Source organism: Ailuropoda melanoleuca, chromosome 9 (genome assembly GCF_002007445.2).
Source record: "Ailuropoda melanoleuca isolate Jingjing chromosome 9, ASM200744v2, whole genome shotgun sequence".
In the NCBI taxonomy this organism is placed as follows: domain Eukaryota; kingdom Metazoa; phylum Chordata; class Mammalia; order Carnivora; family Ursidae; genus Ailuropoda; species Ailuropoda melanoleuca.
The window spans coordinates 50,809,010-50,826,712 of NC_048226.1; the positions used below are offsets into that span (position 1 = coordinate 50,809,010).

At 39.1% G+C, this 17,703-nt stretch overlaps 1 protein-coding gene across 1 annotated transcript in view; it reads left to right on the top strand.

Annotated features, from left to right (window-relative positions):
* STMN2 (stathmin 2) overlaps positions 1–17,703 on the top strand; it is a 49,822-nt gene that overhangs the window by 12,698 nt on the left and 19,421 nt on the right. Inside the window, exons 2-3 of the mRNA XM_011235550.3 lie at positions 12,881–12,976; positions 15,276–15,448. Of these exons, the coding sequence (XP_011233852.1) occupies positions 12,881–12,976; positions 15,276–15,448 (269 nt within the window). The remainder of the gene's footprint in view (positions 1–12,880; positions 12,977–15,275; positions 15,449–17,703) is intronic.

The following is a 17,703-nucleotide window of genomic DNA, read 5'->3' on the forward strand; positions in this document are numbered from 1 at the left end:
GTGTTCACAGTTGCAGTCTATATTGGCTACAAATTGCCACAAGCAATGTTACAATGTATCCAAGAGAAGAAATGCAGAAAAATATAAGGCAGGGAACACTGGACCTTGTGTCCAGCTTGCCTGGCGGAATGAAAGCTTATTCATCTAAATTAATTGCAAGGGGAAGCTGTCACTCCTGACATAAAACAAATAGCCCTGAAGTTTTTCTCTCCAGAAAACTACACATTTTATCACTTCTGCTAAATTTTAGAAGTGAATGGGGAATATGTAGGGTAGTCCGCTAAGAAGTCAAATAGGATTTCTCAAAATTGCTGAGAAAGGATTTGCCCTCCTTGAAGCAAATAGTAGCAGGTTTCCCAAGTCAAGCTTTCCTTGATCTTTCCTTCCTATGAACTCTTATAGTAGATTTACTGTCTCCCAGTAAATGTGGGAATTGGCCATATATCATCAAGCAGCACCTTTTGCTAACATCTTTCTGGTCATTTGTTGCTTCCCTGCTACGCATGAGGCATCTCACATCACACATCCTCCCTATGCTCTTTTTCCCACGTAATTTTTATGGCAACCCCCAAACAGGTTTCACTATCCCCACCTGATAAGAAAGGAAAGCGGAGGCCAAGGGAAGCTAAGCGGCTTGTGCTGGGGCACAAATGTTCAGGGCAGAGCTAGGTTTCAAATCTAGCGCCCACTTCACTGCACTCCAGCTTCCTCATCATGAGCTGTTCTTCCTGCTTTGCTGCAGACATTTCTTTGTCTTCGATCCAATTATGCTGAGGGCTTCTTTTAGGACAGAACTGTGTTCCCCTTACTTTGTCTCTCCTATAGCATCTCTATGGCTGGTAATACCACTACTACTATGGGCTAACATGTATTGAGTACTTACTCTGTCGGGTTCTGTGACTATGCCTAACACTTGCGAGGGGTATTATCATCCCTGTTTTCACGGGTGAGAAAGAGAGAGAGGAAAGGTCACACACAGCCTGTGGTGGGTCACCACCCACAGTGGTGAGTCAGGATTCTAGACAAATCAGTCAAATCTCAGAGTTCACCTGGTTAACCACTATGTCTCTCTTGGACATCGTAGGAGCTCTGACTGTGTTCGTTGACTCCATGAGATAAGGATGAACTAAGAGAAGCTGGCAGAATTGTATGAAACAAGGTTCCACAACATTTCACTTTAGCCAGGCCCAGGAAAACTTCAAAAGGTCACTGAGGAAGAAAGATCAATTCATAGAAGAATCTTCACTAACTATCTTATAACAGTATAGCATTTCAGTTTCCCAACACATACCTAATTCAATCCTTACAACAATATCCCATCTCCATTTTGTGGATACATACACTCCTGTTCTGGCTTAATAAATTGTTTAAATTTGAAAGGATCCTGAGTGAGAGCTTAAGTCTTCAGCTCCTATTCATAGTCTTTCCATTAGGGGCTTAAAGAAAGCAACACACTGTATAAATGTAGAGGAAACATTTCACTTGTCTTCTTTTTCTCCTTGAATAGAGAGAGTTGATTACCTGCTCTTGTGAAGAATAAAGGTGGTAGGGCTTTCTTAAATTTTGCCAGGGAACCACACAATCATAGTTGTGCCATTAACTAGTGCCATTCTGAAACCGTCCACACAGCTATAGCTGAGGGATAAGCACTAAGTGAGAGAAGCAAACAACTTCACGTATGCAGAAATGCCAGTCTGTAGCATAAAATGAAGCTAGTACATTTAGTGGAGAGAAAAATTGAACTCAATCTGGCTCCAACATCTGGGCTCCTAACTCGCAGTCTCTACCTTGTTTCAATGGGAAAGCCAGCAGGGCCACTGACCCATTCAAATACCATTGCAGCTGATGAACAGCCCCACCCTGCTTGGCCAGCAATGGCTAAGTGTTTACAGAACACCTTCGAACTGCCCAATACACTCCTACAGGTGGGGGGAAGCTATAGAAAACATTAAATGAGACACCTTCCCTCATCCTCACAAAACTTAAATATAGTTGGGAAGAAACAATTAGCAGCAAACAAAGCAGTAGAGGAATAAGGGCTTAGCTCTGTGAAACAAGCCAGGAAATGATTGTCTTTGAAAGGAGAAGAAACTCAAAGGCCCTTGCAATGGAAACCATTAGGTTTGATTCACTCCTGTATTTAGGGAGATACAAACTCAGCCTTATGGAACTGCATGAGTCCCAACTGTTGGAGACATTTCTGACCCGGCACCACATCCGAGTACACAGATCCTCCGTCCTGCTCCATCTAGTATTATCTGGCAAATGTTTGATGATGTGAGCTGTATTCCCAACCACAAGTCCACTCTTTTATGAATAATATTCAGGCAGAATAAATGTAGAGGAAATAGACCATAAAATAAAGGCAACGTTGTGCTTTTATATATTATGTATTACCAAGTTGTGACTTGTAAAACAATATCAGCAACTTATGCCAAATTCCAACCCACATTTGTCCATGCAGATCAAACACTCGATTCCATTTTTGCCTTCAGTTTTTTCATTGGCAATACTTATCACCAAATCATATGGTATTTGCTGCCACAAATAAATAAAATGCATAGGCTATTCCAGCCTCACTCAATCAGTAAAACAACATGCAATCCTTCTTATATCTTAACAATGAGTATTACAAATTCTGAAGGAGTTCTAGATGGTATCCAAGAAGCTTACATTGTGTGCATTTATTCTGCCTAACAATGAAAATTATGCATTTAAAGCCAAAGCCAAAAATAAATCCTACATGTGGGAAAGTGAAATCTAACCTAATCGTTTGACAGTTCGAAATTTAAAACATGAATTGCTTTATGAAGCACATTATATGTTATAATATTTTATGTCATATAAATATTTATATGAAATACCAAAATCTGAAAAGAGGAAAAATTTTTGCCAAGTAGAAATATCAAGAGTAAATTTGTTTTCCTTTTCTTTAAAATGTAATGCCTTGGGGTGCCTGGGTGGCTCAGTCAGTTAAGCATCTGCCTTTGGCTCAGGTCATGATCCCAGGGTCCTGGGATAGAGCCCTGCGTTGGGGTCCCTGCTCAGCGGAAATTCTGTTTCTCCCTCCCCCCCGCTCTTGCACTCTTGCTCACTCCCTCTCTCCCTCTCAGATAAATAAATATCTTTTTTTTAATGTAATGCCTTAAAATAATTGGTTTTAAAAATGTAGGTAAAGAACATATCTACTGCAGAAAACACAAAAAAGATGAATCTGTAGGTAACAGGAAAGTTACTCAAAGACAAAATTGCTGAATTTGTAGGATCATAAAATTTCAGAGCTTGGAGCTATTAGTTACAGATGAGGAAAAGGTCCAGAGCGGCTAAGCGACTTACTCAAGGTCATAAAATAAAAAACCGAAAGTTCTGAAAAGATCTTTAAGGTCCTACAACGCAGTCAGCGTCTCGTGCTTATTTGCCACCTCTCACGTGGGACTGATTCAGCCAACTGCGACTCCACCGGGTCACAGTTCCACTTGAAAGGGATTCCACACATTTCATTTTTTGTAAAGTAAGGGGAAAATCTGTTCTTCCTGAAAATGCTGTGCCTGGAAGGAATTCTGGAAGGAATACAGAGCACCCATTTCGCATGGGTGGGTAGAAGCAGCTTTATAAGCACGATATATCCTGGGAACTTTGTATCCACACCTGACGCGGCGGTCTTCCCACGCAGAAAATCTTGCTTCCCAAGAGGAGCTAAAATACGTGACCATCTTTGAAAGGCTGCCCCCTAGCGCTCGGAAAGAGGAGATTAAAGACTTCCCAGGTCTGGCGGGTGGCGTTCCGTGGAATCCTCCACAATGCAAAATAAGTCGCTTTTTACTGCCCAGCATCAAACATGTATGGTCAGCGTTAGACACATGAGAATCCTATATTGAAGAAAGACGTTGATTTATGAGAAGCCTGCTATCACTTTCATTTAGAACGCCCCTTTCCCACTCCTGTGTCCCATTGTGTCTCTGCCACCGGCACCACCCCACCACCCATCACCCACAAAGGAGGCCTTCAAGGAAATAAAGGTTATTCGATCTGATTTCTTCATCTATAAAATGAGAATAGCAGATGATTTAGATGATTTCAAGTGTTTCTTCCAGGTCTAAAACGTCGTGGCTCGTGATTCCAGTTGCCTTAGAGTCAGTTGTCTTTTGTATTTTAACCCGGTTTGTAGCCGCGATGACACCAGCTGACTGTAGAATTGCAGAGGCTTCAGACAGACACCTGACATACTCGCTTTGCGCGTTGCTTTACGTTCCTGCAGAAAACTGCACTAATTCGTGTGCCAGTGTATGCTCTGATGAATCCGATTTCAGAAAATGAGTCCTTCCCTGGCAGATCTCGAGGAAGTGGCATTTCATTGCCAAAACAAAAAAGCGATTTTCGTCACCTAGCTAGATGAACCTGAAGGGTTTCTGTCATGCCTCGAGAGCCGACGCTGAAGATCCCAGTGTGGACCCGGCAACATGAAGGGGCTTCACGCTCACCTCCAAGGCTCTGTTCCTCCCACATCCTCCCAGAGCTACGCAAGAATCCTACCACTATAGTAATTATTTTAATATCAGGTAGTTCTAAATCTTAACAATATTTATATTTATTATTTTTTAAGAGATGTTTTTGTTCATTCTATTCTCTGTACCACAGGCTGACTGCAGCATGGATGACTAGCAAAGTCACAGATACGTTTTCAGTCAGAGGGAAAAATTACCTGATTGTTCAGTTTTTGTTCACTAGACCAATTACGGAAGCACATAATGTGCGGTTTTTGAACGGATGGCTGAAATAAAACTCTACTGAATGTGATTTAAAAATCTGACTTTTTAGGGCGCTATTAAGTAAATGTTACATACTGTGCATTTTACAAAGTTTCAGTAAATGAGATCCTGGAATTCTCATTAGGTTTTTGAAGCAAGCAAAATGCTTGCCCTTCCACGAGGCTTTTGTGGCTGTTGCCTGAAATGGTTACTTTCTATTAATTATTTATGTACCATTTATTTCCTAAGAAAACATTTAGGGAGACCAGTATGAGTGCAGTTTGTATGCTATCCAGATAAAGATTCTATCCAGTGGAACCTTAAGAAACATTTGGCAATAACACCAAGGTAAAATACTTTTATTCACAGTTGATGCTAGTAACTATTCTAAGTAGCATGTATTTTGTAGAAAACACTCAGAACTAAAACAATAATATGCAGCTTTTTGAATGCATAGAAACTCACACCATTCCAAGGAAGTCGAAGTTTACATAGAAACTCTTCAAGAAATATGCTTTCAACTTTTAGTAAGTTTTCTGACTGTTAGAGAAATTAAATCATGATTAACGTCTAGGGCTTGTCTCACGAATTGTGTGGGGTCTCTGCTTAATCCTACTCTGTTTCTTCACAGTGTTTTCTATAAATTAGCACGTTCCATTGTATGAACACAGGCAGCCCCATCTTGTGATTGACAGGATTTTCTCTGAATTCATTTTTTGTATCTTCAGTGTATAAACCACTGGTCCATTCAGGGGGAAAGTCAACTGGCCCATTAACTGAGATAAAATCATCTGAATCTTATATGACAAGTTTTTTTTTATTTTGCACTTGTGATAAAAGTCTTGCATTTTCCATTTCTGAAAGTTCTTGCTTTCACTGAGAACACAGTAGGTAATTTACTGTATTTGTAGATTCATACCACTTTATTCAGGGCAAAGACACATGTCATAGACTTAATTCTAAAATCCATATGAAGTCGAAGCCTGGGTTTATTTTCTGGGGAAAAGCCACAGATTACATCAGAGTGAAAAAGGAAACCGACATCCTTATCACTGATAACCGAAACATTTTTGATTCTAGAAAATGAGCCCACAAATGAGATAATTAGTCTGCATAGGAAGTGTGAGATTTGCTGAATTAGGAATGGATGGAAAGTATTTTTCCAATCTTCAGCCAAAAAAATTAAAAAGTAATGGGAAGAAAGAAAAAAAAGTAATGGAGAGCGATTTAAATTACTTAGATGCCAGAGGAAGCCATTTTGCTGACACAATTCAGAGAACATCATGGCAGCCACAGATGACAGTTGCATCCCGCTCAGGAGGCTACAGGGAAGGGAAGAGTCATTCCTATGTGAGAACTCTACTCAGCCAGATGACCAGACTCTCCTGAGTGTCTGAGACGGCTTTCTCTCATTTAAGTACCTACCAATCTAGCCATCATTTTAGGCCATCATTTTATTCATACTACCTGGTAGTGTTGAACACTTAAGAAAAAATATCCTCTAATAGTCAAAATTATTTTGGCGAAAGAGTCTTGAAATAGAAACAGAATAAAGTGCTTTCATTATTCCTATAAATCAGTGTCGTCTGATCTTCACTAGGACTGTAAGAATTTCTTTCATTAAAGAGAAAGAAAAAAAGGACAAGGCCCTGCATGATTTGGTGGGATTCTCATTAAACTCGACAGGAGCCTTAACTGGAATCAAGGGTAAGGTGAGGTCTCAGATTGGTACAATTTACTGCTCTTATTACAGTTTTGATCACAAGGCTTCATCCGTGTCATCCAATTTCTTTTCCTTGTCACAATTGCTTTGCCAAGAATCAATCGAATCGAAATTTAAGAGCCTCATATATTTCTGTACAACCCAGGGATGGGTTGTACAGCTTTGACCTTCTTAAATGTCCCTAGATTTGATTTGGTATCTGTTCCTGCAGGAAAAGTATGCTGTTTCAGCTGATCAAACATTAATCTTTCAAACCCTCCCTAGTCATTATATCTTAGGAAACCATAATTTGGGGCGGGGGGAGGTTGGGTAGAATGAATGTAGACTGAATTCATTTTTGTACTAAGCCAATTAGCATTACATCATCGTAGCAGAAATATCTAGAACATTACCTCATATCAGTGATCTTCTGGGATGTTAAAATAGATCTTCAAAAATGTGAGATTTACTTTTCATGTAAATGTTGAATCTTCAATTACATATTCATCAACTATATTCATCAACCATTTTTTAAGGTCCAAATTCAAGCTAATATAGTATACAAGTGTTTTAAATAAAATCCTTTTCATCTATTTCCTCTTTCAAGAAGAAAATCACAGTAATACAGCACCCAAAAGTATTTCTAAATAGGATGATAGATTTGACTTTTAGAAAATAATCTGACCTCAGCTCTAGGACCCCAAAGCAATCACACTACCAAATGAAATGGACACGCACACACAGTGTGGTCAAAATCAAGTTAAAAGAAGGATGAGCAGTTTAATTTATGACATGAAAAAAGAAGGTGCCAAAGAAAGAGCTGTAAGATCACTGATTCTGATCTATGCAAAGATTACATATTTAGAAGAGTAAGGAAATAATTATATATGTATTTGTCTATTTCATATTTTACTGAGTACAATTAACCTCTCCGATGCTTTAATCTTATCTAATCCAAGATTTGATCTGTTAAATCTCTAGTACCAATTTTATTGTTTTCCTTGATGCTCTTTTTTCTTAAAAAAAAAAAAAAAGGACAAGGCCCTCAGATTCACACACACACACAAACACAAAGGAAAAAGAAAAAAAAATGAGAAAACTCGGGTAATTGCCAGACAAAATATATCACTCTTAAATACCCAAATAAATGATGCAAAGGTTTTTTCCCCTAAAATACCTAGATAATTACCACTTTCTCCATTTACCTCATTAGCTGTGATATGAATGTATAAGAATATATTCAGTCATATAAGAATATATATACTCAGAGTTCCTTTTGAGAAACTGTTCCTGACTTTTCTAGCCATCTCTGCACCAATATTTACTATCCAAGTAAAACATAAAGGTAAAAAAACAAACAAACAAACAAAACTCACCACTTATACTTTCTTTCTGTAAATCTCTGTACTTAACTTATAGTTGTGTAGTCAATAAGTCACGTGTGGGAATTAATTAAAGAACAAATGCCAAAGAAAAATGGGAAGAGAAAAAGGTCTTGGATTCTTTGTTTTCAAAGTCAGTAACATACATTGCTTTCTTGCTAAAAACAATATGTAGATGGTGAAGGTGTGTGTAATGCATCTGAACAGACTGCTGGAGGAAGTGAATGGCATTATGGGCCAGGGACATAGAGTCAGACAGACCTCCAGTCAATCTGAACTCCACACTTTATGATCTGTTGGATATTGGGCAAACTACTCCACTTCTCTGCACCTTTTTCTTTCATCTGTAAATCTAGTCTAATTATAATATCTTTCTCCTAGCATTACTGAGAGGACTAAATGAGAAATGCATGCAAATGTCTGAGCTCGGTGCCTGATATGTTGTTTGTGCTCCAAACCCAAATAGCAATTGCTACCATTATTCGTAGCTCATTGTAGCCATTTGGAAGAATGGAAAAACAATTAGTGTTCATAAATCATTAGGTTAAATGGATATTGCTATAGAGTCATTATACATCATATGGGCTGAATTTTAAATGAATTCACTAGAGAAATACACTAACTTGCAAGCATTAATAGTTAATAGCAAATGCAACCAACTATGAGAAAGATTATATGGAATTACCCATTACTTCCCACATCCTTACAAACATGCACAGAACTCCACTTGGCACTGGGGTGTAATGAAAAAAATTAATATATGCCGAGTTCCAAAAATCAATGAACAGGATTGTCAATTCAAAGTATGAAATATCAATAGTGAAAGCTTATTAGCACATTTCTAATAGCCTTCACATTTGCTTGGGATTTTTCATTGTTGATAAAAAAAGTTTATCCAAATTTCATATATTTCAACCCACACTCTATTTTCTGTTAGGCCAACCAATCCTACTGGTCTCAGCTGTAGTGACACTTTTTCTGGAAAGCTTCCTTAACCATCCATCTGTAAGGATCTCTTGCTCTCTTCCAAGAGACTCCTTGACTCCAAATGCAGTTATTGTTTACTATCCATTCTTCTTTCACAAGATTTCTTGTATCTATCTTCCCTTTCTTTTCCCTTTACTATTCCCTACTATTTTCTTAAGCCATACCACGTAACCTGCTGAACTTCATTCGGTTGTGTCTTAAATGTATCTCCTGGTAACAGGTCCCTCCTGAATAATAAAACGACTAGATAAATCTTTCTAAGAAGAGGCTTTCATCAGGTAACCCCCCCTTTCAAAATGTTCAGTGGCCCCTATTGCTAAGATCATTGTAATGGCCAAATTCCGACAGCGAATGAAGATATTATTAATGGGCTTTAACCAGAACTGCGCGGGCAAACCAGGACTTCCAGCTAACTCACTCATTCACACCCCTGTGCCTCTCAAATTTTCCCATAGAAATATTCCTGAGAGTGGACTCAAAACAGAACACTCAAGCTTAAATTTTAAGTAACATGTGGAAAATTCATGATATTCTGAAATTCTGGTAAAAAAAAATATACCCATGGTTGTCTTAATGTAAATACAAGATCTTAAGTCATAACCTTTCCACATGAACAAAAATTCAAAACATCTTACCCAACATCTTAGAGCAAAACTGACCTCCAGGAAGCCTTTCTATCAGGACACAACTCCTAAAAACCTCTGTAGTTTTTTTTCTGTAGTGTGGTCCATGAAGATGAAGGTGAATAATGTTCCCTGTAGTTGATTAATCATTTCTTGCATGCACTCAACTCACTGCCCACCCGTAAAAGCCTTCCACATCACCTCTTCAGAACCCCATTTCCATGTCCACAATAACAAACGTATATTCTCCCTTCCTTGCTTTCCTTCACACTATTCAGTCTTTACCATCCAGGTCCATTTGCTGTGGTTGCTGTATAAAATACAAGTTACCCAATTAAATTTGAATTTCAGAAAAGCAAGGAATGATTTTTAGTGTGTCCCATGCAATTTTTGGATTAAAACTTAACTAGGCAGCCTGTATTTTTACTTGCTGAATCTGGTAACCCTAAGGATAAAGCCATTCCTGACCACTCTCCCCATAGCACCAAGGCTTTGAGTTTCTTCTGAATTTCCAACACAAATCACCTGTACCTCCATTTGACACCCTATTTTGCATGTGTTTCTGTCCATATACTCTATATTTTTATGTCCATATACTCCACTTCCCAGGCTTGAAAGCTTGAAGGTGAGGATACTATCATATCTCTTTGTAGTTCCGTAATGCCTCACAGAAACTTCTGCCCATCAGTGATGATCATAAATACTTGTTAATTGAGAGATTGGCTTAAAATCAATGAGCAAGATAGCAACAATGACTTATTAAGCAATAGCCTTCTGTTCCATCCAGACCTGTGCTGTGGATTTTTCCATAGATGAATAAGAATTAGCATTTGCCTTCAAAGAGCTTATAGTTTTGTAAACAAAAATTACACATCAAAACCCAGTAGTGACTGGACTTCGACAGCATAGAGTCACATATAACAGTACATAGTCAAGATCGTGTAGTACAGCCAGCTAAGGGCAATAGGAGATCAATGTGGGCAGCACCCCTAAGAGACAGAAGCCCTGAGGATGGAAGATCTGAATTGGGATTGAAATTTTGGCAAGAATTTAGATGAGAAGAGAGGATTAGGAAGGGCAATGCCACCTGGGGAAAGTGTGGGCCACTGTGCCAAGTGAAGGGGTACTTCTTCACTGGAGAGCGTGCCTTTGTTGCAGGGAAACAGCCAAGATGCGCTTGGACTGTGGTCGCAAGTGGTTTTAAGGAGCTCCCTAGGATTCAGAGCAGCTATATAAGTGAGAATCTACGCACTGGCTGCTACTGGGTATGTTCATGCCACGGACAGCCATGGCCCTTGATAAAAATGATGTAAGGTTCTCTTAAGTAATTGCCTGCCAAGGTCAATTGAGTTTTGTCCCCAAACCACCTAGGAGAGGAAAAACAAACTTTTGTCAGCCATGGTTATACATTACACATAGGGCTCTAAAGTGTTGGTCCCTGACAACCTTTTTATCTTCTGCCTTACATTAACTTACCAAGTATAATAGAGCAGTGGCCTTACTAAAAATTATTGAATTTCATTTCCAAGAAACTGAAGACAGATGTTGAGAAGTATTCTTTTCAGTAGAAATTCATGTTCGTCTATAGCTTTAATCTGCTACTGCTCTATGAGATAGAAAATCTTATTTTTATTTTCAGGTTCGCCCTCCTTAATAAAGTTTGTATCTTTAACATGTGCTTAATTTTGCAAAATATTTTGGATACCATATTGCTTTGTCTTGTTTTTAAAAAGGCACCAGCCTACAAAAGCTTGCTGTTCCAAGTTTTATTCTTCACGGAATTAAATGTATTAAACCACCAAATATTTCTATCTGACAGAAACTGATTCACACTAAACCTCCACATAAAGACCTGCTTGGACCTTTATACGTGACATCATTTTATTAACTGAATAAACAAATAAGACAAAGAAATATGGTTTCAACCTTCTAAAATTCCAAAGGCATCCAATGAAACCTCTCAAAGTAGGTTTTAGCAGGACGGTTATGGCAAAAGGCAAATTGTGTTGCTTATTTCAAAGGAAATAAGCTAAATAAGGAGAGAACTTCTCATAGAGTGACCGGCTGGATGTGTTTGGTTGAACCATATACAATATGGCAATATTTGATCTTTGCCCGTGATAGCAAGTATGTCCAGCCTTGACACATTCAACCTCATCCTAAAAGGGGAGGTAGAAAAAGTTCTCTTGGCAATCTTGCTATTGACTGATTTACTGCATTTTTATCTGGAGGCCACATACGACTTAAGCCTTTGGGAGCCAGTTTCATTTGCAAAATTGGTGGTGGGGTGGGTGGACTGTTAGCTAAATGATCTTTCAGGACCCTCCTAATCTAGCATTCTGTAGCCTAAAGCATCTGGGTGTTGAATCTGTTTCCCTTTAGCCAACAAAAGATGGACTTGTCAATAATGCCCAAAATAATCTTCTGGGAATTCCTGTCTTCCCAAGGTACTCATCCTTCCTTAGGTTACCATAACAATCAGAAGCCCCTACTAAGAGATAAACATTACCTGTGAGATTCAACATGTTAGGCCATCGCCTTTTGTTTATACTTTTCCAGAAGTTAGTGCACAGTATGCCTATCATTTCCACTTGTCTTAATTTATTGATAATCAACAATGGTGAGAAGATTCCACCTCCTTATCCCCATCTGGTCATCTCTTATCCTGGTGACAACCAGCACTGATGAAATGCCTTCCAAGGTTACCTGGGTAGGAAGCCTCTTGACGGAAAAAGGGAAAAATGAAACAGGGAGGGGGAGTGAAGGAGGAAGGAGATCACTCACTGAACTTCTGCAGCTATTTGGCAAGATAGGCACCCAAACTGGGTTCCGCAGAGGAAACGAGAGCCTTATCAGATCTCAGATCTAGCTTTATGGTGTGTGTGGAAAGAAGTTGCAACAGGAAAGTGCGCTTGGGGACAAAGAGAAAGCAGCAACATAGATCCTTGGAGGATGTATCCGCTTAAGAACCATCCTGATGGGTTCTCTGCCTGTCCCCGACTGAATCCGTGGCCACCCAGGCCGAAGCAACAAAGGACACCTCCTGAGTCATACTTATGTCCAGGAGACTTACATATGCATGTGCTCGGACGGACCTATCTCTCTCAGCTAATTTTGTCTGGTTTTGCTTCTTCCATGTCTTATCTGTCTCTCCTCCCTGTCCTTCTGGATCTTAATTCCTCCTACTTTCCTTTCTTTCTCTCACTCCCTTTCTCTCACTTTTTATCTAACCTGTTATAATATGTCATTTATGTCCTCTGAAATAAGGAACATGCACTTAAGAGTCCTGTTTCAATCTTTCTTTCATTTCGATTTTGCGAAGTTATGTCCCTGGCAATATTCATTCCCAAAGAGTCTGTAACTGTTACTTAGATTAAAAGAAGCATTAAGAGGAAATCCAGAAAGTGAAAGATACTAATCTCGAGTCTTTTATTTTAGCCTACAAGGAAAAAATGAAGGAGCTGTCCATGCTGTCACTGATCTGCTCTTGCTTTTACCCGGAACCTCGCAACATCAACATCTATACTTATGATGGTGAGTTGCCTATGCTAGAAATGCTCTGCGAACATCATTTGGAAAAGCTTAGATACACTTGTTTCTCTCTCACAGCTTCTGATACAATTAAATCAATATTTTGTAGATCTCACTATTGACTTGTTGTGCCTAGCTATTTGGTCTCAAATTGCTCAAAACAGATTGAGGTGGGGGGTTGTTTTTTTTTTTTTAAGTGAACTCTAACCCCAACGTCGGGCTCAAACTCACGAAGACACTGAGATCAAGAGTCACGCACCTGGGTGGCTCAGTCGGTTAAGGGTCAGGGGTGGGACTCCACACTCAGCAGGGAGTCTGCTTGAGATTCTTTCTCTCCTGCTCTCTCTGCCCGTCACCCCCCACATGCTCTCTCTCTCTCTCTCTCTCTCAAATAATAAATAAATAAATCTTTTTTAAAAAGAGAGCCACATGTTCTACTGACTGAGCAAGCCAGGCACCCCTAAAACAGAGTTTGATGCTAAGAAGAGCACATTAATGTCTCATAAGAAACAGAGCTAGACGGTTCTTAGCAGCCACATCCAACATACCGACAGCGATAACATGTCTAAGGCTTTTCTTTGCAAATAATATAAGATGCTAAGCTTGAGTTAGACCAAACAGTAATTTGCAAGAAAATGCTTCATACATAGGAAACTCAAAGGAAAAAATCAACAACCATCACTGTTTTCCCCTTGTTATCGTCTTTATGAAGTTCCCAGATTTTGAGGATGCATGACAGCAAGCTGACAAGCTCCCATGATAAAAGTGACTTACAACTGAGGCCCCAGATAAAGAGAATTAAAAAAAAAAAAAAAAGCCTAAAGAATTGGCATGACCATGAACTTCACTGTAGTGCAACACTTTCAGTTGGATTTTTCCAAGTTCATTCTACTTGGTTTGGTTTTCTTCCTGGCTCTGCCACCATCTGCGTGTCCTCAGGCAAGTTACTTAGATTTTCTGAGGCTTATTTAAATCTAGCATCTTCCTCCCACACTTCTTGTAGGGTTTAAATGGTCTAATGCAAGTCAAATGATTAGGTCCGAGCCTGACGCCTTGTAAACACTTAAAAATGGTAGCTATCATTGCCAATGATATCATCTTCACTTAATTCAATGTAATCAGAGTGTTTGATAGAGTTCTATGTGTAGCAGTTTGAACTGTGGTATATCTTGCTACCTGTTGGCTTATCATGTTTCTTTTCCATATGTGTAAAAACAGTCATTACAGGTAAGCTGAAGGCATCTGTGGCACTTAACCCCGTCTGTGCCTTTAAAACCTGGCCCAGGACTCAGAGGCTTTTTCCTTTCAAAGTTACACTAACACAACACAAGGGTCATAAATGCTAATTAGCCACTTCATAAGGCAATGTCCTTCAGGTGAAAGGGTTTCAGCTTCCAACCAAAACTTCCATTAGAATGCAGGGCCAACACCCACTTTGTGTAAGTTCATTCAGTCAAGAGATAAACCGGACAGATGTTTCCTCTGCTAGATAGAGCTGTGGCTAGTAATCCAGCCACGTTTCTTCTGGATTCTAATATCTCACTATGTGTTGTCACAGAGGCTCCAAAGATAAATACGGAACAGGCCTCTCCTTGGGGGAACTTAGAACCAAGGAGAGGAGACATAAGTACAATATATAGATAATCAATAAGCAGAACACAGTGTAGTTAAGGGCGAAACTAGAGGTAACACTAAGCGTACCAGGAAGACAGGGAAGACAGTGACAAGTTCAACAGCTTTAGCGACTGAAGACAGGGGAGAAAGAAGGTCAGAAGTTATGGATAAGCTGAGTCTTAGAAGCTAAATAGATCATTCAACACTGCCCGTGCACCGCTTCCTGGAAGAATTGGTAGAGCCTGTCAAATGTCCAATAAACCTTTGTTATTGTTTTTTCTTCCTCCTTTAGCCTGAAAATGCCTCCAGCCACGGTAATTTTCAAAAGACAAATCTAAATCTGTGCCACTTTATTTTCACGTGAAGCTCATGTTTATTCAAAAGGAAAATAAAGTTTAGTTTAAAATCAATTAGGGCTTTTTTCCTGAATAGGCCTGCCATAATTCAACTCCCTATGGACATTGTTGAATTTCCCATCACTGTAAAAATTTATTCTGCTGGAATATACCTGTAATGGTCCTAAAGAAAGAGGTCTTGTATGTTCAAAGTGATGTAGGATAGATAAGCACACACAGCCTTTATTCCTATTTGCCAGAAGAGCAACGCTGCTTGAAATTGCCAGAATTGAAATGATTTAAAGAGCTTCATCCATCTGTATGCTTCACATTCTCAAATATTCATTTCTCAGATATGGAAGTGAAGCAAATCAACAAACGTGCCTCTGGCCAGGCTTTTGAGCTGATCCTGAAGCCACCATCTCCCATCTCAGAAGCCCCACGAACTTTAGCTTCTCCAAAGAAGAAAGACCTGTCTCTGGAGGAGATCCAGAAAAAACTGGAGGCTGCAGAGGAAAGAAGAAAGGTAACTTTTTCCATAGGTTTTTAAATTCTTCTCCTTTTTCTCCATCTCTTCCCTTCCCTTCTCTCTTCCTCCCCTTCCTCCCATTCCCTCTCACCCTCCCCCCACAACACATTCTAGTAGAGGTTGCAGGGAACAACTGTGTGTGAACCTACAATATCCCAGCACGTGTAGGTCTTCAATAGACATACAGCCAGGCTAGTTCAAGTAAAAGTTGCTGCTTTTAGGCTACTTAAAGCCAAAGATCTTAGACGCTAAAAGAGGCTTCAATACGTTAGTGCCCTTCTCCCTCTCTTGGATCGCTTATCATAAAAATCTCCCCACCTTAGTCCATGGTGCATCTCCAAGAAAGCATAGCCTTAGGTAACTTAACTCCAGGGTTTGGAGGTGGGGAGGGGTGCAAGAGGGGTGATTCCTCCTTCTCAGGGTCTGTGTCCCATCCCCAGTGTAGTGCGTGGTTTTCCTTGACATTATAGACCACCGGATCCTCCCTCTGAAATACCTCTGCCCAGGTGCTGCTCACTGCAGGATAAGGGCCCTGAGCTTGCCTCTGTCCTCCACAAGCCCTCACTTCCTGCCCTGGAAGTTGGTCCTTCTAAGATCAGGACCTTCTCAATTTATTAGTATCCTCCTCTACCCAGTTCTAAGCCTCGAAAGCATTTTTTTTTCTCTTTTCCATTGGCCCCTGTTTGTATTAGAGCACTTTTCCTTTGCCAAATCTCTAATTTTTCACAATTCAATGACTAAGAAGCCAAGAGTATTAAAAATGGAGGGCACTCAGAAATCCCAAGTACTCCACACATAAAGATAGAAGTTATGTCTCAACATATCTGTGCCAACCATGTGATTGTTAGAGCCCATCCCACCTAGATGCTCTTCTTCAACCCAAATGGAATTATTTTTAGGTAATTCATTCCTATGTTGTATTTTCCACTGACTTTATCATAACGTATTTTTAGAAGCATGTAGTTACTAAGAATATGCTGCATGCACAGTCATATTTGAATGGAAACTCTGCATTTATATTTTATTAATATAAAATTAGAATTTAATTTATATTTATATGTCTATGAAAAGTTAGCCAATACATTCAATACCTCCATGTTGGATAGTTACAAAGAAAACAAAGATAGTCTTTCTCACTGATTTCTCTAACAGTCAAAATGGGAAAAAGCCAACACGTGTATGTGCGTATTAATATGTGAGTACATATATGCAGACACATATATATGTACATATATGCACACACATATACACATATATATGTAATATCAGATAACAAGAAAGACTTGAAGATTAGAAGTCCTCAGATTAAATTTTCTGAACTAGAAAATACTTTTTATTTTGATCTTTGTAGTTGAAAAATCTTCCTGTGTCAGAAAAACATACGAGACACAATTGCAATTTTCACTGAAGAGTGAAGTTCTCCAAGCATCTGACTAGTATTTCCTTACATGTATGTTTATTATATTTAATCAACTATTGTTACTGTAGATGTGGATTTTAAAAGGAGGAAACTGAGCTGCTAACCCAAGGCTATGTACTGGAAGTTGCTTTAAAAAGTGTTTAGCAGTGTTTTGGGTTGTCATTTAAAGCTTTCTTCTCAGAGTAAAGCTAGATCAACTTATAGTTACCGTCCATCAAAGCTTTGCTGCCAACAGATACAAGTCGCTAAAACTAGAACAGTGAGGGTATGTTGCATTCAAGGCAGTTCAAGTTCTCTTCCAGGTAAAGGCCAAAAGGTACAGGTCCTAGGTTGTCATACAGAGACGCTGTGACTTGATTAGAATGGAAAGTCAGTGACTGAGCTGAGATTGAAACTTTGAGAGGAAAATTCAACATCACTGTTCAGACTGTTGCTGGTGTTTCCAGGTAGCATATTTAATTTGAAGAATATTGTTAAAAGGAAAGAACACCACAGAGATTATCTAAATTAACTGGGTATTTTCATCAAACTCCCTTGAGTTAGCTAATTACTAATTCCAGTAAAATTCCTACACCCTGACAATGACAAATTATCAACAATTACACATTTATACAATTGAATTGAACTAGAAATTGGCCTCATTAGCTAAAAGACAAATATAATCCTCCAGCAGTATGACACCAGAAAAAATCTTCTTTGAAAGCCTTTAAAATCAGTATTCCTTCCCATGTCTGGTATTACTTGTTACAATTTTCAAGGCAAAAATCATTATATGGATTATGTCCTGGTAGTAGGGTTTTAATTAGAAGAGAATATAACAAATTAACAGAAA